This window comes from Tasmannia lanceolata, unplaced genomic scaffold, assembly GCF_043159265.1.
Source record: "Tasmannia lanceolata isolate RefF3 unplaced genomic scaffold, GAP_Taslan_0.1 ptg000011l, whole genome shotgun sequence".
Lineage (NCBI taxonomy): Eukaryota > Viridiplantae > Streptophyta > Magnoliopsida > Canellales > Winteraceae > Tasmannia > Tasmannia lanceolata.
In genome coordinates, this window is record NW_027518688.1 from 23,822,453 (window position 1) to 23,846,456 (window position 24,004).

The 24,004-nt window shown below is 38.3% G+C and overlaps 1 protein-coding gene across 3 annotated transcripts; it reads right to left on the reverse strand.

The window, feature by feature from the left end:
• Positions 1–1,095: 1,095 nt before the first annotated feature.
• On the reverse strand, positions 1,096–22,170 carry LOC143886715 (protein PIN-LIKES 7-like). 3 transcript variants are annotated; one of them, XM_077390812.1, is made up of 12 exons: positions 22,022–22,119; positions 18,234–18,296; positions 17,847–18,131; positions 15,981–16,060; positions 14,897–15,021; positions 14,495–14,616; positions 13,701–13,934; positions 12,499–12,618; positions 12,302–12,402; positions 2,359–2,411; positions 2,016–2,201; positions 1,096–1,497 (listed from the first exon to the last, which is right to left on the reverse strand). In XM_077390812.1, exons 3-12 carry the CDS (start codon positions 17,979–17,981, stop codon positions 1,373–1,375), a joined length of 1,281 nt encoding a protein of 426 aa, XP_077246927.1. In that variant the 5' UTR covers positions 17,982–18,131; positions 18,234–18,296; positions 22,022–22,119; the 3' UTR covers positions 1,096–1,372. The 3 variants fall into 3 exon arrangements, with proteins under 3 accessions (XP_077246927.1, XP_077246926.1, XP_077246925.1); XM_077390811.1 differs by lacking the exon at positions 18,234–18,296 and having other exon boundaries at positions 22,022–22,170; XM_077390810.1 differs by lacking the exon at positions 22,022–22,119 and having other exon boundaries at positions 18,234–18,387.
• Positions 22,171–24,004: the final 1,834 nt, after the last annotated feature.

The following is a 24,004-nucleotide window of genomic DNA, read 5'->3' on the forward strand; positions in this document are numbered from 1 at the left end:
CAAAGGCAGGTGCCCAAGTGTCATTTACAATGTCTTGCAGACTCTGCATTCAGCCCAACAAGCCCTATCTACAACTCACCCTTTCGGTAATGCTATTTCTTCTCCTCATTTGTATTTCACAGTGCTATAATTTATTCAGAGAAGTGCTGCTTTGTCTCAGTGTTATCTTTTATTTTTCTTTTCTTGCGTAGATATTTTGTAATTTTTTGATAAAACGATCCGATCCCGTAATTTTCCCAAGAATCTGAAAAACCTAAGAGTTATCATTATATTTTATTGTTTATCATGAAAATATTTTGAAAATATCACGATAAATTCACGTTATTGTCCTAATTTGTTCTTATGTTTTATAGTTTACATATTTTATATATTTTATTTTCCACTGTTTCCGATATAATCCCAAAAATAACAAAAAATTGAAATATACCTATATACACCACCCTTCTCAAGAAATTCCCTAGACTAATATTTGTGACTGAATGAACTCACCCATTGCAAATGCCGACGTTTCTTCTACAAAATTTGTCTCAAGTTGCAAAAGTGTGTCTTAACCTCCAACAATATTGCTAGGAATTCTTTACTTTTTATCAAACCTCTGAACAGAAAACATATGATTCTCTCTTTCAGATTTTTCAGTAATGATTGTTCTTCAATGGCGTGGCATCAAAGACTCTAATGCCAGATTTCCAATTGAACTAATGAAATATCTGTCGTGCACATTCTAAACTTTTGGTTTGGGATTCTCATACCAATGCCTCCTCTTTCCCTGACTGGAAATTCTTGGGGCAGTTTGTTATTTTGTGATAGTGAAGGTTGAACTTGTCTCCTTTGTAGTGTAGGTCACCAGGCGTTTCATATAACTCCCCTTTTTTTTATGGCAGAAGCACTGTCCTCTGGGACTTATACGTAAGTCAATTCATTTTTGCCCGCAATATTTTCCTTAGCAAAAGCTCAACCCGACCCAAATTGCACCCCAAGCTATCCCATTGGATACACGCCACCCAATCACAGTTATAACAGCACTGAAAATCAAGTGATCCTCTCACAGCCAGCATAACAATTTGACACTTTCTAATCAACCATCGCCGCAAGATCTAATCATAAAATCAATAGCTGAATTCACTCATCTAAAGAATTACATCTTGATATCTTCCAAACACTCACAAGTACAGATCCATAAAATCTGTTACAAAAATCAAGTTCTTTACATTTTGTTCACGAATCAAATGCTTATAAATGCCTTTCCATAACATAATGCAGATGAAAAAACTAACAAATATTGTAGAGGAAACAAGAAAAAATTGGATTTGTTGCCACAGATTCCATGGGAAAGAAACTTACAGCAACAGTTGAAGGCGTTCATGTGAGGTGTTCATGTGAGGATCCACATGAAGACAGTGGACCAGATAGTGAGTGCAAGAGCTGCAACTATGTATGTCCATAGGAATATTACAGAGCACTCCTCTTGACCCACATCAAACAGTTGGGTCATTGTTCCTGCATCACATCATTCTCATGATAAATAATTATAGCTATATGATTTTGATATCTACACTCCCTTTTTTCCAATTTGAAATGACACCCTTTTCTTTATTTAGAACTTCTCTTATTGGCTTTTAAGCTTGTTATGATTTGTAACCATAGTCATAAAAGGGAGTCTAATCTCTGTCGCGTTGGAGCTCTGTTGCAGAAGAATCGGCCATTCCCGAAAGGGGAATGGCTGAGATTAAAAAAGAGAAACGAAAGTTGCTTATTTGTGCAGTAAAAATAAAATTATACACTCATTTTTCAAAAGACAGGTGTAAATTTTGTTTCACAATTAAAAATGGGCGTATTTTACACCCATTTTTTACTTTAAAATGGGTGTGAAATTTTTCAAAAAAAAAAGGGTGAAAAATTTGTTTTACACCCATTTTTCAACTAAAAATGGGCGTAAATTTTTTTAGGCCCATTTTACGTCAAAAAAGGACAGCCTTCTTATGAAAAATAGTATCAGAGTTTATTAGATTGCATACCGATATTCATAGCAGGTGGGACTGTAAACTGTATCATTAACACATATTGATATAAGGGATCTGTGGATAGTAAACCAAGTTCGCCGGCCACTCTAACCACACCAATCCCAATTAAAGGAAGAATCACGTAGCGTATGATGATAATCGCAATAATCATTGAAGTCTTCAATCTCCCCGAACGCAAACCTGATTTGGTTTAAGACGTAATCATTAAAGAAATTAAAGAAAACAAACTTAAAGTGGGGTTATTTTTCCACGCACTTGTTTTGCTATCTTTATCTTAATTTTATTTAGAACTTAGTCATTGGCTCTTACAAATTAGAGGATGTTTAATGATCATTACCTTGGGTAAGGTTTCCTCCCAGTATAAGAGTGATGCAAGGTATTGTCCCATCTCTGCATATATAGAAGAAAGTGAGGAATTAATTGGAATTATCAGTATGAAAAAACAAAGAAGTGCTTAAGTAATTATACAAAAGAATAGGTTGAAGTACAACACCTATGGGTTAAGAGTCATTGAGAAGAAATACAGGGTATCACGAGGGAGATGAATGTCGGATGATAAGTGACAGCACGGATGAGTCATAGTGTGGAGGGACATCGAATCAGAAAAGCAAGTTTGATGATGGAGTCAGGTTCATAGTTTGCTTGGAGGAAATAATAAAAATTTGGCTTCACATGTGGTGTGGAGAGGCCCCTTTGAAAGAATCTGTTGGACAGGGAGCTGGAGAGGATGGCTAGGTTACTTCACGTGCTGTCGTCCTATTATATTAAGAAGTCAGGAGAAGATAAAAGGGTTTGGATCCTATGCTTGTCGGGGGTGTTCAACGTTAAATCCTTTTACAACGCAATTGTATGCAATTCTGTAGTCTTGCTTGTAGCAAAATATGGAAGATACAAGCCCCCTTAAGGGTGTGTGCCTTTGCTTGGACGGCTGTGCTAGATAAGATCCTTTTGGTGGATCACCTTCGCCATAGACACATGTGGATCATTGATCAATATGCATTGTGCGTGGAAGCAGGAGAGACGGTCGACCACATGATCCTTCATTGCATGACCGCTAGGAGGTACGTATGGAGCAAGATTCTAAGCTGGTTTGGAATATCGTAGGTGTTTCCATCTATGTTCATAGAACTCCTGGATGGATGGTCCTTAATCCCATGGCGGAGGAAAGGAAACATCTTGTGGAATGTGCCACTAGTTGCGGCAATTTGAGTCTTATGGAAAGAGAGAAATGCGAGGGTGTCCAAAGGTTTAGTAAAGACCCTTCATTTCCTCTACATCAAGAAAATTGCATTACTAATAGCATGGGTTAAAGTTGGGTTTAAAAACGCAGATGCGGGTCAAGATGCGGCGCGGACACAGCCAAGAATACGACAGAGTAGTCGGTTGACGAAGCCATAACTCGGGATAGTCAAAGGAGTTTTTATTGACCATGTAGGGTAAAACACAGAACGCGGTGGCAAAACGCGGACGCGGCCAAGGGAAAAGGGAGTCCACTTGGGAGTCCACGATGACGCAAGGGAGTTTTAAAACTATGGGTTAAAGCCTTACCAAACTTCCGATTCGTGTCAGTAGATGCTCTTTGGAGGGGTGGTTAGAGGTTTGCTTCAGTAGAGAGACGCAAACAACAATCGCTCGGGCTTCAGAACCTCATGGCATTGGTTTGTTAAAGATGAACTTTGATGGATTATGCTTAGGCAACCCATGACCGGCTGGAATTGGGGGGATTCTCACAGATGAAAATGGAGATACGATATGGGCTTTTTCGGGCCCAATAGGGATCGCCAATTCCAGCGAGGCAAAGGATAGGGCAATGCACCAAGGAATAAAGCTGAAGGAGAAAGATATTCTTGACAAGGTCATAGTGGATGGAGATTCCATTTTTTATTTGATAGGTAGTGGACGGAGATTCCTTGAATGTGAACAAGTGGCTAGAAGGGAAGGCAGCTCCTCCTTGGCGGTTTGCTCAATGGATCGTCGAAATCTCTGATTGGGTAGACGGAACATCTATCATGTACCATGACGTGAGGCGATCGGCTTATTCGGAGGCCGATAGGCTAGCTAGGGATAGTTGTGCCAGGGCGGAATTGGAAGTCTTGGACTTTCTCCCCCTTGAAGAGTTCGTCTATGAGAGTTCCTCTTTTCTTGCTTTTGTTCTGTTTTTTACTTTGATCATCTCAATCGCGGGCAGCCCCGATTCTTGTTCCTTTCTTTTATATTATTAATTTCATTCTTTACTATTGAAAGAAAAAAAACAATAGGTTAAAGTGATATGATCAAGAACATTTTTTAATTAAATTATTTCTGCACTTCTTTTATGATCTTGTTGAAAGGTAGGTATGGGAATATGGTAGTTTTTCAAAGTAACAACAACAAAATTAGAACAAAAAATCATGGAAAAGTACAAATATCTATTAAGAATAACAACAAGGGATTGGAATGTTAAATTTTAAAGTGTATTTTTGGGTAGCTTTATTTTATTTTTATTTTGAGTGTTGTAGTGAGGGCATATATGTACTTTTGTGTCCATGGGCATGTTGGTCTTTTTGCCTAGCTTGCACATGTGTGAGCCACACATGTTTGCTCCATCTTTTTCCACTACCTACCTATTTCAAATTCAAACCTTTACTTGGAACTCCAAACCCATTACTTCCCTAAGCATTTAAGACACCACTTTCCCATACTCACTACCACTTACCTAAGCTATCTTCTCTTTACTTTCCTTGACCAAGCCTATTCTCATTAACTACATTTTGGTAGAGATTCTCTACAACCTAGACCTCCATTGAAGCTTCATTGAAGCTCTCTTGTGTGCAATCTTTCTTCTTGAAGCTTTCTTCTTTTTATTGTTCTTTATCTTGTATGTTTTGTTCTTCTCTCATATATTGAAGCACATCTTTTTTGGGCATTGTTCTTCTTCTACTTTGGTTGTTGTTCTTGGGCTAGTGTAAACTTTGGTTTCACTATTTGAGAAGAGGATTTTCCTTAGAAGCAGGAACCTCCTCTCGGGGTGCCGCTCCCACCTCGGAACCTCGATTCGGCGCTCCTTAGGAAGGAGCTTCCAGGGAACGCGACCCCAGAGAGACGGGGACCGCTCTAATGACGCTCCCAGTCTGCTTCTATTACTCTATAAGTCCCACCATCACCAACTTCTTTATATCAAACTCCTCCAACTCTTCAACGTACTTCATTTGAGCAAGCACAAAGGCTTGTACATCTTCAGAAGGCACAAGGAACGAGTGCACACAGATGAAGATGGTGAAGATGGTTAGAAATTAGCTTTTAGATGTACTTAAATTTTGAAAGATACAAATGAAAAATGGTTAGAAACTATTATTTTTTTATGTACTTGAATTTTGAAAGATATATAAAGAAAATATTACATGCAAGCTCCCACGGCGCTCCCAAACTTAGACTCTTCTAGACCCCACGCTTCCCCGCCCCCGCTCCCGCCTCCGCTCCCGCCCCCGCACCCGTTTCGTGCTTCTAAGGGATTTTCCGGTGTTGTGAAATCCGTATTTCTCTATATGGTATCAGAGCCACAAGGGTGGTAGTAGGTGCTTGTCTAGATTTCCTTGGTGAAGAAGTTCAATCGGTGCTTTGAATATAGATATGAGTGGAAGGGTTAGTGGACTCGGCATTGAGTTGCTAAATCAATCAAATTACAAGATATGGAGAACATGTATGGAGTCTTATCTTGTGGGAGAAGATTTATGAGATGTTTGTGGAGATGCAAATGTGACTTCGGAAGATACACAAGAAAACGGTGATGTATTGAAGGCATGGAGGATGAAGAATGCTAAGGCCGAATTTCTTTTGAAGCGATCTATTTCGCATGACTTGTTTGAGCACATCATTGGGTGTAAATCGGCGAGTGAGATTTGGATTACCCTTGATGGATTGCTAAACAAGAAAAATATGGCTCATCTACAAATGTTGGAGAATGAGTTGGCAAATACTACACAAGGTAGTCTCTCTATTTCTCAATTCTTTTTGAAGATTAAGAATCTTTGTTCGAAGATTTCTCTATTAGATCCGGAAGAGTCTATTTCGGAGGCACGAATGAAGCGGCATATTATTCGTGGGTTGAAAAGAGAGTACATTCCATATGTTACGTCGATTCAAGGGTGGGATCGGCAACCTTCTTTGGTGGAGTTTGAGAATCTTCTTGCTTCACAAGAGTCTTTAGCTAGACAAATGGCGGGTTGTTCAATATCCGGGAGTGAAGGAGAAGCATTATTTTCAAGCAACAAAAAGCCTTCCAACAAATATAAAGAGAAGAAAAATATTCCAAGTAAAGGTGGAGAGGAAGCTGGATCATCCGTTATGAGTAATGGAAATCGAAAGGGTATCAAGTGTTACCGATGTGGTAAACTTGGGCATATACAAAATAATTGCCGTGTGAAATTGAAGGATGGTAATGTAGCCGAAAATGTTGATGACCGAAAAAATGAAGAAGATTGGGGTAGATGTTTCGTGGCCGAAGCTACTACGGTGGGTGCTTTGGCATCCATCAATTTTGAGGATGATTGGATTGTTGATTCCGGTTGTGGGCATCATCTTACCGGCGACGAATCTAAGTTCTCAAAGTTCCGAAAATATGAAGGCAATGACGCTATCATCACGGCGGACAACACCATACATCCGGTAGAGAAAGAAGGGGTCATTACCATTGGTGGTGTAAATGAGGATCCTATTACACTTAAGAGTGTGTTTCATGTTCCCGGTATGAAGAAGAATCTTTTCTCGGTCGCAAATGCGGTTGATGCGAAAAATTATGTTTTGTTCGGGCCTAAGGAGGTGAAATTTCTTCGGAATATTTCAAGCTTGAAGGCGGATGTTGTCTACACCGGTAAGAGAGTTAAAGATTTATTTGTTTTATCGGCTTCAACCTTATTTGTTGATAAAATGAGTACAAATGATAGCGCTTCAATTTGGCATGTTAGATTGGGTCATATTAGCATGGATAAATTGAAGGTCATGGTGATTAAGAATCTAGTGAATGGGCTACCAAATTTAAATTCCTTTGGTAGTAGAAAGGTGTGTGAGGGTTGTCAATATGGTAAGGCACATCGTCTTCCATTTGATATGTCTCTTTCAAAGTACAAGGCCCCATTGGAGCTTATCCATAGTGATGTAATGGGACCTTGTAGGACACTTTCACTTTCCGGCTTCCGCTATATGTTGTTATTTGTTGATGATTTTACTAGATTCACATGGGTATATTTTATAAGGGAGAAATCCGATGCATTGTCTAAGTTTGTTGAGTTCAAGAAGACCGTTGAAGGTGTACTTCACAAGAAGATCAAGCGGTTGAGAACCGATAATGGTGGGGAGTTTACTTCCGGTGACTTTTTTATATTTTGTCGTGATCATGGTATACAAAGGGATCTCACTTGTGCCTATACGCCTCAACAAAATGGAGTCGCAGAGAGGAAGATTAGGCATCTTGTGGAAACTTGTAAAAGTTGGTTGCATGCAAAGAACTTACCCAATGCCTTATGGGCGGAAGGTATGGCATGTGCAACTTATGTGATTAATCGGGTGCCTCTTAGTCCGATTAATATGAAGTCTCCTTATGAGTTGATGTTTGGGGTGAAGCCTACTGTCAAGCATTTCAAGATTTTTGGTTCAATTTGCTATGTGCATGTGCCGGATGAAAGGAGAACCAAGTTGGATGCTAAGGCAAAGAAGTGTATTTTCATTGGGTATGATGAAAGGAAGAAAGGTTGGAAGTGCATGGATCCTACAACTCACAAGTCCATTGTTTCGAGAGATGTTGTGTTTGATGAAGTCTCTTCTTATTATGCTTTGGATGGTAGTTCCACTAATGGTGTGGGTGTAGGTGAGCACATCCTTGTTGAGGTTGAGCCTCAAGCAACAATGAACTTGCCGGTGACACCAAATGTTCCAATGGAATTTGGGTCTTCCTCTTCTTTGCCGATGGAAGAGCAAGGTGATAGGGGGAGTGATGTTGCATGTCACATTCAAGAAGATGAGCAAAATGAAGAAACTAATGAAGAGGAGTGTAGTGCATCACATCTTAGAAGATCAAAAAGAAAGATTGTTAAGCCGGCTCGGTATCGGGATGAAAACATGGTGAGCACTTATTCTTGTTTTCTTTCCGGTCCATTTGATGATAATGAGCCTTCTTGCTTTGATGAAGCAAAAGGGGTGAGAGAATGGAAGGATGCCATGGATGAAGAGATGAATGCACTTGTGAAAAATGAGACTTGGGATCTTGTTCCTAAGCCTAATGATATGAACCCGGTTACATGTAAATGGGTATACAAATTGAAGCGGAAAGCGAATGGGAGTGTGGATAGGTTCAAAGCAAGGTTGGTGGCTAGAGGGTTTTCTCAAAAGTATGGAGAGGATTATGAGGAGACCTTTAGTCCCATTGCCAAGATGACTTCCGTTCGAGTTGTAATTTCATTGGCCGCTTGTCATGGTTGGAAATTGTTTCAACTTGATGTGAAAAATACATTTTTGTATGGTGAGATTGACAAAGATATCTACATGGAGCAACCACCAGGTTACAATTCAAGTGATCATCCGACTCATGTTTGCAAGCTCAAGAAAGCTCTTATATGGGTTGAAGCAAGCTCCAAGGGCGTGGTATGGTAAAATTGCCGAATACTTGCAATTTTGTGGTTATTTTGTATCTAACTCCGATTCTAGTTTATTTGTGAAGAAAGACAAAGGCTTGCTTGTCATTGTGCTTCTTTACGTCGACGATATGATAGTTACCGGCAATAATGATGTTGAGGTTGCAAAGCTAAGGGATGAGCTATCTATTCGTTTTGAGATGAAGGACTTGGGAGAGCTAAGTCACTTTCTTGGCTTGAAGGTGGGAGACCTTGAAGGATGATGTGCTAGTTTCTCAAAAAGGCTATGCAGAGAAATTAGTTGGAAGATTTGGAATGAGTCAAAGTAAAAGATCGTCTACTCCTCTTGATCCCAACATAAAGATAAGGCGGGCAGAAGGCAAGCTTCTTCCGGATCCGCGGCCATATCGTGCTCTTGTGGGTAATCTCATCTACTTGACTATCACAAGACCCGATATTTCTTTTTCCGTTGGGCTTGTTAGTCGCTATATGCAAGCGCCACGGAAACCACACTTGGAGGCGGCAAAGAGAATTTTGAAGTATGTGAATTCTACCCTTGACTTTGGGTTGCTGTACAAGAAAGGGGTTGATTTTGTGTTGAATGGATTTACAGATGCCGACTATGGAGGGGACTTGGATGATCGGAGATCTACTTTCGGTTATGTGTTTTTGTGTGGATCGGCGGGTGTTTCTTGGTGTAGTAAGAAACAAGACTCGGTGTCTCTTTCAACAACGGAAGCGGAATATAAGGCCGCTGTTCTTGCCTCTCAAGAATGTGTTTGGTTGCGGCGGTTGATTGAAGATGTCCATTTACCTATCCACAAGGCGACGGCTATTCTTGGTGACAACCAAAGTGCGCTCAAACTTGCCACAAATCCGGTTTGTCATGCAAGAACAAAGCATATTGAGATCGAGCATCATTTCATTCGTGAAAAGGTGTTAGATGGTACAATTGGTGTAGCGGAAGTGAGGAGCAAAGAGAACATTGCCGACATCTTTACTAAGTCACTTTCCAAAGGACCATTTGAACTACTTCGGGATAAGCTTGGAGTAGTAGTTTCCAAAAAATCACTTTAAGGGGGAGTGTTAAATTTTAAAGTGTATTTTTTGGGTCGCTTTATTTTTTTTTTATTTTGAGTGTTGTAGTGAGGGCAAATATGTACTTTTGTATCCATGGGCATGTTGGTCTTTTTGCCTAGCTTGTACATGTATGAGCCACACATGTTTGTTCCTTAGAAGCAGGAACCTTCTCTCGGGGTGCCGCTCCCACCTCGGAACCTCGATTCGGCACTCCTTAGGAAGGAGCTTCTAGGGAGCGCGACCCCAGAGAGACGGGAACCGCTCTAATGACGATCGCAGACTATTCTGTTACTCTACAAGTCCCACCATCATTATCTTCCTTACATCAAACTCCTCTTCAAAGTACTTCATTGGAGCAAGCACAGGCTTGTGCATATTCAGAAGGCACGAGGAACGAGTGCACACAAATTAAGATGGTAAAGATGGTTAGAAATTAGCTTTTACATGTACTTAAATTTCGAAAGATACATATGAAAATGGTTAGAAACTGTTATTTTTTACATGTACTTGAATTTTGAAAGATATATAAAGAAAATATTACACACACGCTCCCATGGCGCTCCCAAACTTAGACTCTTCTAGACCCCACGCTTCCCCGCCCCCGCCCCCGCCCCTGCTCCTGCTTCGTGCTTTTGCTCCATCTTTTCCCACTACCTACCTATTTCAAATTCAAACCTTTACTTGGAACTCCAAACCCACTACTTCCCTAAGCATTTAAGACACCACTTTCCCATACTCACTACCACTTACCTAAGCTATCTTCTCTTTACTTTCTTTGACCAAGCCTATTCTCATTAACTTCATTTTGGTAGAGATTCTCCACAACCTAGACCTCCATTGAAGCTTCATTGAAGCTCTCTTGTGTGCAAGCTTTCTTCTTGAAGCTTTCTTCTTTTTATTGTTCTTTATCTTGTATGTTTTGTTCTTCTCTCATATATTGAAGCACATCTTTTTTGGGCATTGTTCTTCTTCTACTTTCGTTGTTGTTCTTGGGCTAGTGTAAACTTTGGTTTCACTATTTGAGAAGAGGATTTTCCGATGTTGTGAAATCCGTATTTCTCTATATGGAATAGTATCAATCAATGGTATAATACACCAAAGTACGGCTTAAATAATTACATGAAAGAATAGGTTAAAGTGATATGATCTAGAGCAATTTTTAACTAAATTATTTCTGCAAATCATTTATTATCTTGTTGAGAGGTAGGAAGGGGAATATGTTAGTTCTTCAAAGTAACTAATATGTTTTCACTTGTCCAAAGTCACTACAAGATTTGATTTAGAATCTTATGGTTAGATTTCAATTGCGGTAGGATGCCTTTTAGTTCCAGTTGGTAACTACTTGGTCCCTGTGAGTCCGTAGAGAGTTTAACTTCTCTTCTGCGTAGAGAATTTGTGCTTTCCTTGTTAGCGAAGTTTCCTGACAAATGCAGTGGAGTTTTTCAGTTCCTATGATCTGGGCATTAAAGTGAGTTCATGAAATAGAATTGATCATCAAGATTGGTGTGTTTCTTGTAGGAACTAATTTGGGCATCCATTGTTTATGGGAGAATTGACGGTCTAGATTGGAGAAGATGAATAGAGGTGAAATTACGGATAATACCCATAATCAAGAAATGATTATAAGGTTAAATGGTTGTAAACCTTGACTAAATTAATGTATATGGATGGATTAGTGTATGGCCATCCTCATCAGGCTAATATGGTGAATTGATTAAGCTAAATCTGATCTGATAAGATCATAGTAGCTAACCTCTTAGAGGTCCATGATGGGCAGATCTCTAACAAGGCTTATATATGCTATTGGTCCCCATAACATCCATCAATTAGAGTGATCTAGCCCTATTGCAAGATCAGATGGACCAGAGAGAGGTGTTGGAAGATCTAGGCCACCAGTACATGATCAAGACTGATCCAGGGAAGGGCGAGATAAGATCTGAACCAGTATTATATTCTAGTAATCTGCTTGGTTAGATCAGTTAAATAGATGTGGATCTAATGTTAGATCATTTAGATTAATCATCGGTCTGACATTAGATTGTTAAAAAGGATATATCAATTAGTTCTGTTGAGTTGGTTGTCTTGAATTTAACCTGGTTGGGTCTGAAATAGTGTATGCAAACCCGAAGTGGCCCATTTTTTAAGCCTTATTTTCTCATTCTTGTCTTTGAGAAGAGGGTTGAGAGCTCAACAGGGAGAAAAGGGTGTATAATGATTTCTTGGTGGGTTTGGCATGGATACCGATTTTATCTCATAATCTCCAGTTCCTATAGTGGATTTTCTCGTTACCTCTAGGCTTTATGCCGAAACAAGTAAATCTTGTGTCTTCGTGTGTTTGCTTGTGTTTGCCTGTTTCGTTTTTCCTTTGCCATTGAAAATGGAGGTTGCTATTAGATAGAGCTTTCAAAACAAGTTCAATATAAGGTTAGATCAGTGCTTTTTTATGTTAGATCTAAGTTTATATTTCTATGATCAGGGCATCAAAATGAGTTCTTGAAATATAATTAGCTCATCAAGATTGGTGAGTTTTTCAACATCACTCCCACAAGAAACCAGTCAATGTATTGTTTAACTGATATTTTAAATAATACGCACCCTAATAATGCGATGGAGTCTTGTAACACTCGGAGAGGAGCACTGGCACCGATTATTAGAGACTTCAGCCATGTAACTGCCCCAAAGATGAATCCTAAAATCTGAAAGAGTAGAGAACGGTTAGTCTGTTTGATGCATGAAATTAACAGCCTCAATAGAGTGTTTAAACTTCAAACCAGGAGACTAAGAAAACATACCGCAGCAACTGTCGGCGGTGCCATTAATTCTTCGAGTATCATGTGGAGAATTCCTTTCAACTTTTCCAAAAATGGCTCCTTGTGTGTACTGAGCCTCCCGCTCGACAACCGATGTACAATCTACATTTGCATGAGATCTTTATAAGAGTCATGTAAATCAGGGTGTGTTTTTTTTTAATGGTAATGTAAATCAGGGTGTTCTCCTTGGCTGGTGACTTTTTCCTAATTTTCGAATGGAAAAGTCGTATTTTAAATACAAAATTCAGGCAATGTTTGCTTTAAAGACAGCTGATTTAGATCCATGCCTCCAATTCAACCGATAAGTCATTTCTTCTCTACTATATTATTCTTTCTATTGTTTTTGGTTTGATTACCAGTGGCTAATTTCTACTTTATTTTCGTCATTTGATTAGTATAATCCGAAATCTCTATACATTGTAAGTATCATTGGATCCCTGTTTTTCTTTTCTTTTATTGCACCATGAAACCATGTAACCTGATTTGATATTTTAATTGCCTTAATATATTGATTTTGATTTAGTATTCCTAAAAGGTGTTTATTGAAGATCATGGTACAGGTCATTGGACATGGAAGAGAATAAATGCACCCTCTGATTACTCCAAAAGCTTAAGCTGTTAGAGTTGGGGCTATTTAATCATTTATAACCTTTTTTTTCTGTGTTGTGGATTTTTAATGTCAAGGAGTTATTGGGTTTTGAACCTATGACCTGCCATAAGGCAGTAGCTCTGGTACCATGCATGTGAAACAACCAATTACTCCAAAAGCTTAAGCTTAAGCTTTGATACCATGTGATACTACCAGTTTACTCCAAAAGCTTGGATAAGTTGTAAGTTAACATGGTATCAAAGCAAATGCCTGGGTTCAAACCTCCCGGATAGCAAAATTCCACATGCAATGGCCAAACCCAAAAAGAGGGGTCATATGTGCCACGTGTAGGCCAACCCAAGAAAGAGGGGCCACACTTGAGGGGGAGTGTTAAAAGTATAAAATATTAAAAACGCCTTTCTCCAACAGCTTAAGCATTTGCTTTGATACCATGTTAACTTCCCAACTTCTCCAAAAGCTTAAGCTGTTGGAGAAGGCAGTATTTAATCTTTTATACTTTAACAGTTGGTGTTGTTTAATCATTTATACTTCAACACTAATATGCCATATCAAAGTTGAGAGGAAGGAGACTCACAGCTTTATTTATTGAAGCATCTTCAAGGTCTTTCATTGATGATGTCAAGACTATAGTCGTATGATCTTGGGAAGCTTCTGCATCTGGCTTGAGAAGATTAGTTTCCTCACCACCATCTAAATCGTTGTTTGGAGCCTTCGGTGATTTTCCCTCGATCAACAGCATTTGGTGATACAGTATACCCGAACTTTTTACAAGATGGTAAGAGTAAGTCCAAATGTAGAAGCCACCAAGCTGCATCAACCAGAAAAAATTAGTGTTGAGAGATATATATTCTCTACTTTAGCCAATGTGTAAATGGTATGAATATTATGCACTCATTAGACTCCATTTCTTTCTACGTAAAATGGGCGGGCGTTAAACAAATTTTATGCCCATTTTTAAAAGTAAAAATGGGTGCAAAATTCTTTTTATGCCCATTTTACTTCATAAGAAGGGGGCCTAAATGAAAATGTAATTGAGAAATCGGAACAAAGGCTGCACCCCAAGAGCAATAACAAGCCTCTGATGCCATTAGGGAAGAAAGAATACTACTCTGGATTACATATTGCGAATGAGATCGCTAAGCCTACTTTTATAGAAGGGATTTGCTAAGCAATTTCGCGGAAAGCTATTTCACGGCTGACTTTTGCAGGTGAGAACAGCCACCTTAGATGAATTAAATGAATAATACAAAATATGCTTGAAAGTGAGCCTGTGTATGGTTGTTCTCTCATGCAAAAGTCATCCGCGAAATGGCTTTCGGCAAAATTGCCAAGCAAATCCATCAATAGGGAGAAAAGAAGGTGGGTTACCGCCATTGAAAAGGATGCATAGGATAATGCATTGGCACTGCAAGTAGTGTTGTCCCCAAACGGAGTGCCACCCTCATTACAGACTGAAGGGATGACTATCAACAACAGATTGCCGAAGTTACCTGTTTCATTAGATAATGATCAAATGTTACAACCTATAATAAAGACCTTAAACTACACACAAAGAAATGGAGTGCCATGCTCATTACAAACTACGGCAATTTTGCAAAAGCAATTTCGAAGCCCTTCTTTTTTAGGAAAGAAGTCCCACATCATATGACTTAAATGAACAAGAGAAATTATTCTAGGCTATTTTGCAGAAAGCATTTTGGAGGTTCACTTTTACAGAGACAAACCCCACATTAAATTTGCTTTCGAGAACTAGATGTTGGAGACAATCACCTGCTGAACAAGATGCAATGACAAGGCCTTCTAGGTGGGGCTCAGGTCTCAAAATTTTTACAGCTATCCATGCAAGTGCCGCTCCAATAAAAACCGTGAGACCGATGTTAATGGGCATGAACCACCTAAAGAACAAATAATAAACAATTAAATTGCTGGATTTTCAACTACAATTGGGCTCTAAACATTTATGCTCCATAAATTTATAATCTCTTAAATCTTATTGCTTAGAGAATGAACAAGCATTGATTCTAGGCTGACAATTTATAATTATCATATTTCTAATAAGTAATATAAAAATCTAATGATATAAGATATAAGAGAGTCCCTTCTCATGAGACCTTACATATAAGTGAAATATGATATTATAAGGGGGCAATGTATCTGAGCTATGGTTTTAAATTTTGACCAAAATCCGAAATTGGTCAGCACCGAAACCAAAATTTGGAATACCCGAAACGGTACTTTATTTCGTTTCTTTAGTAGCCGGGATATAGCCCCGTTAGAGAGCCCGTTGACCTGGAATCCGTTTAGAGACGGCCAAAATTTCAGTCCAAAATCTCGAGTTTTTTAATTATTTAATTTTTGCCCGAAATTTTGACGGAAATTACTGAAATTTGGTATTAAATATAGGGAAAAGTGTTTGTGAGCCAGAGCTCATATAAGCTTATATAAGCTAGAGTTTACAAACATAGGAGGCCCACATTGTTTGGATGATCCAAAGCATTCATTTGATAGGCCCTCAAAGGGATAGGGTGTGCCCAAAAAATCAGCTTCATAGGATCAGCCCAACCCTTCCATTTGTGGAGGTTAACATCCCAACCCTTCCATTTGTGGAGGTTAAAAATGGGCAGATTTATGGAGGTTTAAACCCATCTATTTTAACCTCCACAAATGGAAGGGATGGGATGATCCTATGAAGCTGATTTGTTGGGCACACTCTATCCATATGAGGGCCTATCAAATGAATGCTTCGGATCAGCCAAACAATGTGGGCCCCCTATGTTTGTGTGCTCTAGCTCATATAAGCTTATATTAGTAAGAATAAACACAGAAGTAGAAGCATTTCAATAAAAGCACTTACCAGGAGATTATATCTTGCAGTGTAACAGACTTCGCTAGACTTGCAAACATCAACGATGGGGTAAAGACGATAAACACAATCTGCGTGGCAACATTTTCAGACGTAAGAATAGCAAAATATATAGGGTCATGACAAATTCGCACCCCCTTTAGGATAAATCGCACCCCTTTAATGTGGATTGATGTGGCAGACATTAACACTTTTCCGTTACAGGGGTGCGAATTATCATATAGGGGGTGCAAATATATCATCACTAAGGGTGTCAATTTTGGCTCGGGCTCGAAAGCTCGCTCGAGCTCGGCTCGAATCCTTAATGAGCCGAGCCGAGCCGAGCCGGCTCTCCAGGCTCGTTAAGCTTAACGAGCCGAGCCCGATTTAGGCAAGGCTCGGCTCGGCTCGGCTCGTTAAGGCTGGTTAAGTATTTAATATATTTAAATATATATATTATATATTAATATATACACTAAAAGGGTTGTCCATGGAGTAAAAGGGAGAGGCAAAATATGTCACTTCATTTTTGGAACCCCATTTGTTACTTGGACCACGCCCCATAGTGTAAAAAAAGTAGTCAAATTACACTAGATAGGGCTGTCCAGGGAAGATGAGGGGTGTGAACCGAATATAACCCGAGCTCGGTAAGGCTCGCGAGCCGCTCATAAGCCTGACCGAGCCGAGCCGAGCCCGAGCCGAACTTTTGAGCTTAACGAACTGAGCCGAGCCGGCTCGTACACCCCTCCATCACCCAAAGGGATTTGCTAAGGTCCATCACAAAAGGCTTTTCGCGGCTAGTCCATCGCACATCAAATCAGCCACCTTGTGAATGGAGACCCTCACGTAAAATATAATAAAATGGAGAGAAAGATATAATCATGGCACACACTTATTTAAATAATTTTCTGAACAGTCTCTAACAACCAATTAGAAAAGTATAAAATGGGTGCCATTAGTAAAACTAGGGAGCGCAGTTAATCAATCTGAAGAGTCGATCTAATGTTTCCTACCATAGATTACCTGGGGGCACAATAATAACTCGATCAAATGATCCTCTCCATCCAATTATGATACTGCAAATGGATGGTCACAAGTGGATCCCACCATCACACGAGAATGAGATGGGCCCCACCACCACTACTAAATATTTACTTACTTTTAAAAAAAAAAAAAATCAAAAAGCAACCCTACACGGCTACACTTAAATTTTTCCAAAGTAGCCTGGTTTTTTTTTTTTTTTTCATTTGGCCGCTCAAAAACCAAAAAAAAAGTACTAGGCCACTTTGGAAAAGTTAAGGGTAGGGTTGCTTTTTGCAATTAAAAAAAAGAAAGTAAAATATTTGGTAATAAAAAAAATAAAAAAAAGTGGCCTAGTATTGACACTCTAAAAATTAGGCACTTCCACGCATAGTGATCTAAATTTGTTCATATTACTACTATAATATAAAGGGAAAAATAAAACAGAAATCCTAAGGAGGCATTTGGATCTTGGGAAAAGAAATAGTTTAAATAAAAAAATTAATGGAAAATAAAATTCTATGGTCCTATGAAATTTTTGGAGAAAATCATGAAAATTTAATTTTCTTTGAAAACAAGGAAAAAAAATTATTTTGGAAAATAAAATTCCATGGTCTAGTAAATTATATTCCAGAAATTCTAAGTTTTTTATTTACATAAATTCCTAAGTTTTTTATTTGCATACCATGTCATAATGTAAATACTAAATACTCTATCCCTCACTCCCTAAAAAAATGCCATGGGTGGCATTTCCTAATTTGAACGGTTACAGTATCAGACTCCTGTTTATAAATTTGACTAAAATGAGTTATAAATAAGGAGAGTTCAGAGTTCCTCTCAAAAATGAAAACTACGCACCTTGTTCATGTGTTTTCGAGCATCAGACGTGAGTAAATTGCAATACCCAGATGCAAGAAATGCCCCTAGAATGCTGATGATAAGAACCTGCAAAACCGGCATACTTGCCGCCTCGAATAGCGTCCAAAACCCCATCTTCTTTGATTTGAAAAAAACAAAAAACCCTACAAAACCAAAGGATTTGATTTTTTGGGCTTCTTCTTCTCTTTCTTCTCCGCTCTGATTCTACTAGTGCTTTTGTTCTCCAACAGGAGCTCAAGAGTCTAGCATATGAACAAAAACATCCTAACAAAACATTTCAAAAAGGAAAAAAAAAATAAGAACATCTTAATGATCCATTTAGAGAAAGTTAAGAGAAAAAACAGAATCAAAGTAGAAACATATTACCTACTGTTGGAAGAAAAAGTTATAAAGTCCATAGTCAGGAAATGAAACCATTGAAAAAGAGAACTGTAGACTCATTAGAGAATAGGTGAAGATTTTGTAACCCTCCAATTCAATGGTAGCTTTCAAATAGACTGCTAAGAAGCTTAATATCTTGGATTGAATGGTTAGGATCGTTTAAAGGAAAAGTTTTTGAAAGGGACATGGACGATGTGGATTCCTGACACGTGATGGGACACCCAGACATTACCATCAAGTAAGACCAGAGATCATTCCTTTTTAAACCAGCAGGACCAAAGGCACATAATAGCAAAAAAAAAAGGAAGGGCAAATGATATTGCCACCCCCTAAACGTAAAAAAATCCTCCATTACCCACTAATAGCAGGGGATGTGGAAATATCAAATCCATGGCTACTTTTTATTTTCAAAAGGATTTGATATTTCCACACCCCTTGCTATTACAATATTAGCAAATATTAGCAAGGGGTGTGGATGAACTTCACCCCGTTTAATCATTTTTACGAATAAAGTTAAAAGGGGGGATTTTATCTATCGATATCATTCCCCAAAAAGGAAACCTGTTCCGTTTTTTGCGTAGGAATTGATGTCTCGCTACAGTACGGATGACGAAAAACAGTTTCTAGATTGACAATTTACAATTTACAATTTACAAATAGACCAACCCCACCTTTGACTGGACTTATCAAATCAGGTCATACCATCCCTTTTGTAGTTTTGTGACCAAATTGCACATGATAGATTTTTTTTTACTCTTAAAAGACCAAAATGTCCTTATCTGTTAAATGGTGAAAATTACCTTGTTTTTAATACATGTAAAGCTCATCGTCGATATCCTTTGATTATGGTGGGTCCCACCAACTCAATTCAAGCCCATGAGGCCCACAATTTTACACGCCCTATTTTGTTTTGATAGGGTGGGCCCACTTTTTTACAGCATGCATTAAAATGCCAGTATATAAAGAAATGATATTCCCACAGCATTGATTCAAAAGTTATCTTTTACCGTCATGGGTATTTTAGTCTTTTTACAAGCTGATTCATGTATAAGGGACATTTTTCCTCTTTTCCAAGGGGTCAAAAAAATCTAACAGAGTGTTTTGGTAGCATGACCTGATTTGCAAAATTCACTGAAACTTGACTCTCTTTGCAAATTCTCGAAGTAGAAGACTCTCTTTTAAAAGGAAAAATTGACAACGGGGGGACGTCAAAATACGAGAATTGCCAACTGGGGATACTGTTGAAAATTTTTTAGAGACCGACGAAATGGGGGTTGTCAAGTCTCTTAAATGGGGTTATCAAACTCTCAAAAGGGGGTTATCAACCCTCTTTAACAATTTTTCAAAAGTGTTTCCTCCGTTGGCAATTCTCTATTTTGATGGTCCCCATTGGCAATTTTTCCTTTTGAAAATAGTACAAAGTTGAAGATTTTGCGGAAAAAACCCCAAAATTTAAATACGGGATATTAGTTGCCAAGAAGAAATGAAAAGAAAAACCCTTTATGCAGCAAATTTTGGACCATTGATTGTTTGGACCCCACCTTAATCATATCCTGAAAGTCGCACTAGATGAATTGGAGAAAGATTTTTGCTTATTTATCCTGACCATCCAATTGTAACCCACTAAATGAGTGGCTAAGATCGTCATATAGCAGCAAATCTACATTATAATGCTAATCGTACCAGATGCAATTATGCATGACATCAATGGGTCCACCAAGGAGATGCCATGGCCTAAAACTTTGGGAATTAATCCTAACCATCCGATCAAAAAACCATCTAGTAAATACCAAAAGAATAGGTATGCAACCTATTGAACGGCTATGATTGTCTGGTTGCAGTATTTTTGGCATGGTGGGGCCCAATGAATGATCTGTCAAGATTCAATCACTAGATAAGGCTCATCCAAAACAAGTAAATACAGAACATCGTTCGCTGGTTGAAGCTAAAGCAAAGAAGAAAACCAGAGAAATACAATTTTACAGGCTGTTTGGATGAAGAGGAAAAAATTTCCATGGAAAATTGCAAACCATTGGAGCCTAGAAATTTGCTTCTATTTCAAATACCAAAAAAGAAGGTATTCTGTAGATCCAAAAGGTTTAAAGAATAGAAAATCTGCTGCAAGCAAAAATAAATAATTAAATAAAAAAGAACTCAATTTTCAAAATAGAATGGTTGCAACTTGCAACAGAAACGTGTTACCCAGACACAAGAGACACGTGTCTATGTAATGATTTTAAAAGCATTTGTATTCATAACTGCACCGCCAAAAATAGTTTAAATTCCTCTTATTAGTCTGTTTTACAGCTTCTTGCTGAGTTGTAAAACAAAAAAGAAGCTGACGTGGCATTAGGAAAAAAAAATTCGGGGAATCTGTGCAGGAAAAGGTTTTCCTTGACTGTTTTTAGACTGTTCACTTGCGCAGGAAAAGGTTTCCAAGGAAACTGCTTGCCTTTCTTTTTGCACTAGTTTTCCAAGGAAATGAAATCCGTGTGTTTTTTATCGGAAATGAAATCCCTAATGCTCTGTTTGGTTGCCGGGTTTTTTTGTTCCTGGGAGTTATGTGGGAGAGTAAGTTAAATTTTGGTCCCATCCCATGTTTAGTTGCCTTTTAGCACTAGGTTTTTTTTAATCCCACTCTTGTAATGATTACTTGTAGGGTGAATTTTTTAATCCCACTTTTGTAATGATTGCCTTTTCATCCCATCCCAAGATAACCCCAGGAACAAAAATAAACTCAGGAACCAAAAATAAACTTAAGAAGAATTTTTTTCTACCCAACAGTTCAAGCAACCAAACAAAGGTTTTTTTTTTTTCCCACCATATCTCTCAGGGTATTTTTTTTCTCCCACATAACCAAACATGGGATTTTTATTTTACCAGGATACTTCTAGGACTTTTTTTTTCCCACCTATCTCCCAAGGTATTTTTTTTTCCCACATAAACTCCCAGGAACAAAAAAAACCCGGCAACCATACAGAGCATAAAGGGGGGAAATAGGCTTTTTCATGTAATTTTTAACTTATTGCAGAAATTCCACATGTGCATTCATTCTGTCTTGTCAAAGAAAAGGAGGGATTTGCTTTCTAGGGCACGCAAGTGAAGAGAGCCATTCATATTCCACAACTAGAAAAACTCATAATTTTATACCTCAAAATCGTTTCGAGAGTCATTTTCTTCCCTCTCAAAATCATTTTATTTTCAATCCATCAGACCAAAATGAAGGCACAAAAATCTAAACCTAGCAAAAATTCAATAACAAAATGCACAAAAGCATCCAAATCTCAAAATGAATTAAAAAAAAACACAAATAAAAAATAAAAATAAAACACAGATCTTTTTTTAAAAAGCTCAAATTCAATATCAAAAAACACAAATCCATCCAAATATCCAAGAGCAAAACTAATCAAAATGCAAAAATTCAATGTCAAACAACTCAAAAGGCGCGGATCCATCCAAATATCTAAGAGCAACACTAATCAAAATGCAAAAATTCAATATCAAACAGCTCAAAAAGCGCGAATCCATCCAAATATCGAAGAGCAACACAAATCGAAATGCGAAAATTCAATATCAAACAACACAAACAAGCTGAAATCTTTAAAAAAAAAAAAAGAAGAAGAAGAAGAAGAAGCTAATTGAACAAACACACAAAGCAAAACACGTCTAGATCTTCAAACAAGAACAAAAACTCCACAAGAAAAAGAGAACTGAACACAATCTCAATCAAAACTACTAGCAAAACTAATAGAGAGAGAGAGAGAGAGACTGACCTGGATTTGAATATCGATCTCAAAACGTGAGATCTGGATATCCTCCTTAGAGAAAATAAGAGCGAGAAAGAAGAAGATGTTGAGAATACACGAGACTCGAGTCGAGTTGATATCGCAAATTAAAGAGCTCTTAACCAAATAAAGTATCCGGGCCCCACCCTTCCAACCAATCAAGACAGGAAACGTGAATCACGTCTGTCAATTGTTTAGTTAGAGAGAGAGAGAGAGAGAAAAAAAGAGAAGGTAATAAGCTCACCTCCCCCGAATCAAGACAGAACACATGTTAAGTAGAGAGAGATATGGAGTGTCAATATCAGATATAAGCACACCTCCACCAGATCGAGACAGAAAACGTGAGTAAAATTTGGGATCTTTTTAATGAATGATTGGAAGTGGGAAAAAGAGGTAAATTTGATTACAACCTCTTTTTTTATATTTTTTTCCTCTTCCGTTATCTGAATGGAACCGTATTAAGACCTTTTCTTTCCCCTTCCATAGGAATCCTACTTGGACTTTGCTTTTTTATTGTAAATTCGCACCCTCTCTAGGATAATTCGCACCCAATTTAACGTGAAAGTCTGCCGTTACAAGGGGTGCGAATTTATCATTGCCCTTTATTTATTTAATCTCATCGAAATCCAGTCAGACCCAGCTAATTCCACGAGATGCCGCTTATGATAATAAGCTCGGTATATTTAATGAGATTGACTGAAGAGAACAGAAGAGGGTGGCGTTATCATTTTTGCATCTAGAACTAGACTATTTTAGGTAATGATGACGTGGAATTGACTTCATCCTTATCGTAACAAGGATTAGGGGCAGCTCATAATTTGTGACTCAGCTTTCATTTTGCATTGCCCGCGGGTATTATTATGTCCAAACTGCCCTTGGTAGTTTATTGAAATATCGAATTTAGGCTTTTATGATAAGAACTAATGAGGTGAGCATGACGGGATGGGACCCATCTATGCAAAGCTATGATCCTAATCGTTCACCCCGATTGCAGGGACTTTTGCAAACCGTCCTTTATGTTTATAATTGATGTTTAAAGGGAACAAATTCAATGGTTAGGATCATTTGATGAAGATCATTTCATAACCCAATCCAATGTGAAGCCCAATGGATAAATTACTTGTCCCATAAAAGCAGTGGGCCCACTTGTTCTTTTCACTAACCCTGGATCGTGACCTGCCTTTTCTCGATTCATGTGGGAAGACCTTCTTCTCTCCCAAGGTGTTCGCTATAATGCCTTAGTCAGGCCATGGCATTTGCTGAGGAACCTCTCAATGGGGAGCCTCCACCCGCTTCAGAATCCTTGCTCAGGCCTCCGAGTGCTGCATACCTTGTTCCGCCTCCTGCTTTCTCCATAGACAAACGACACCTAGATTATCATTGTCTGTTAAAGCCTTTCCCGTAGAACACCATGTTCACTAAGTTACCCCTACGAACTTCTGCAGAGCTGGAATTTATAGAACCTGCCATAAACGACACAGGAGAAGCTTGCATTGAATTTGTAGAGGAAGATTTCCCTCAAGAATTTGGAAACAAACCATGTCTTGGAGAAATCATTGCTATGTTTTATTAATTTTTAATGGAAAAACAAGAAAAGACACATTTCCACTTTGTCATGGCTACATGATTACATCTATCTCTCATCTTCCTTTCTCTCTCCCGATTCTTGCTCCTATCTAAATAAATCAAATGAAAACAATAATAGAAATTCATCAACTTGTAAATATCTCATGTTGTTCTTCAAATACCTTCGATATTCCCTTGCGTCGCTTCGGCTCCATGATTTTGACCATCAGGAACATGTTCATTGCCAAGGGATATATAGAGGAAGAGATGTGATCTTTAGACGGATCTATTAGCACATATGAAATAAACTGAAATAAGAAAGTAAGATAAGATTAGATAATAATAACATAAGAATTTCTTGAATCAAATAGAGCCATTTACCAAACCAAAGATGCATGAAAGCAT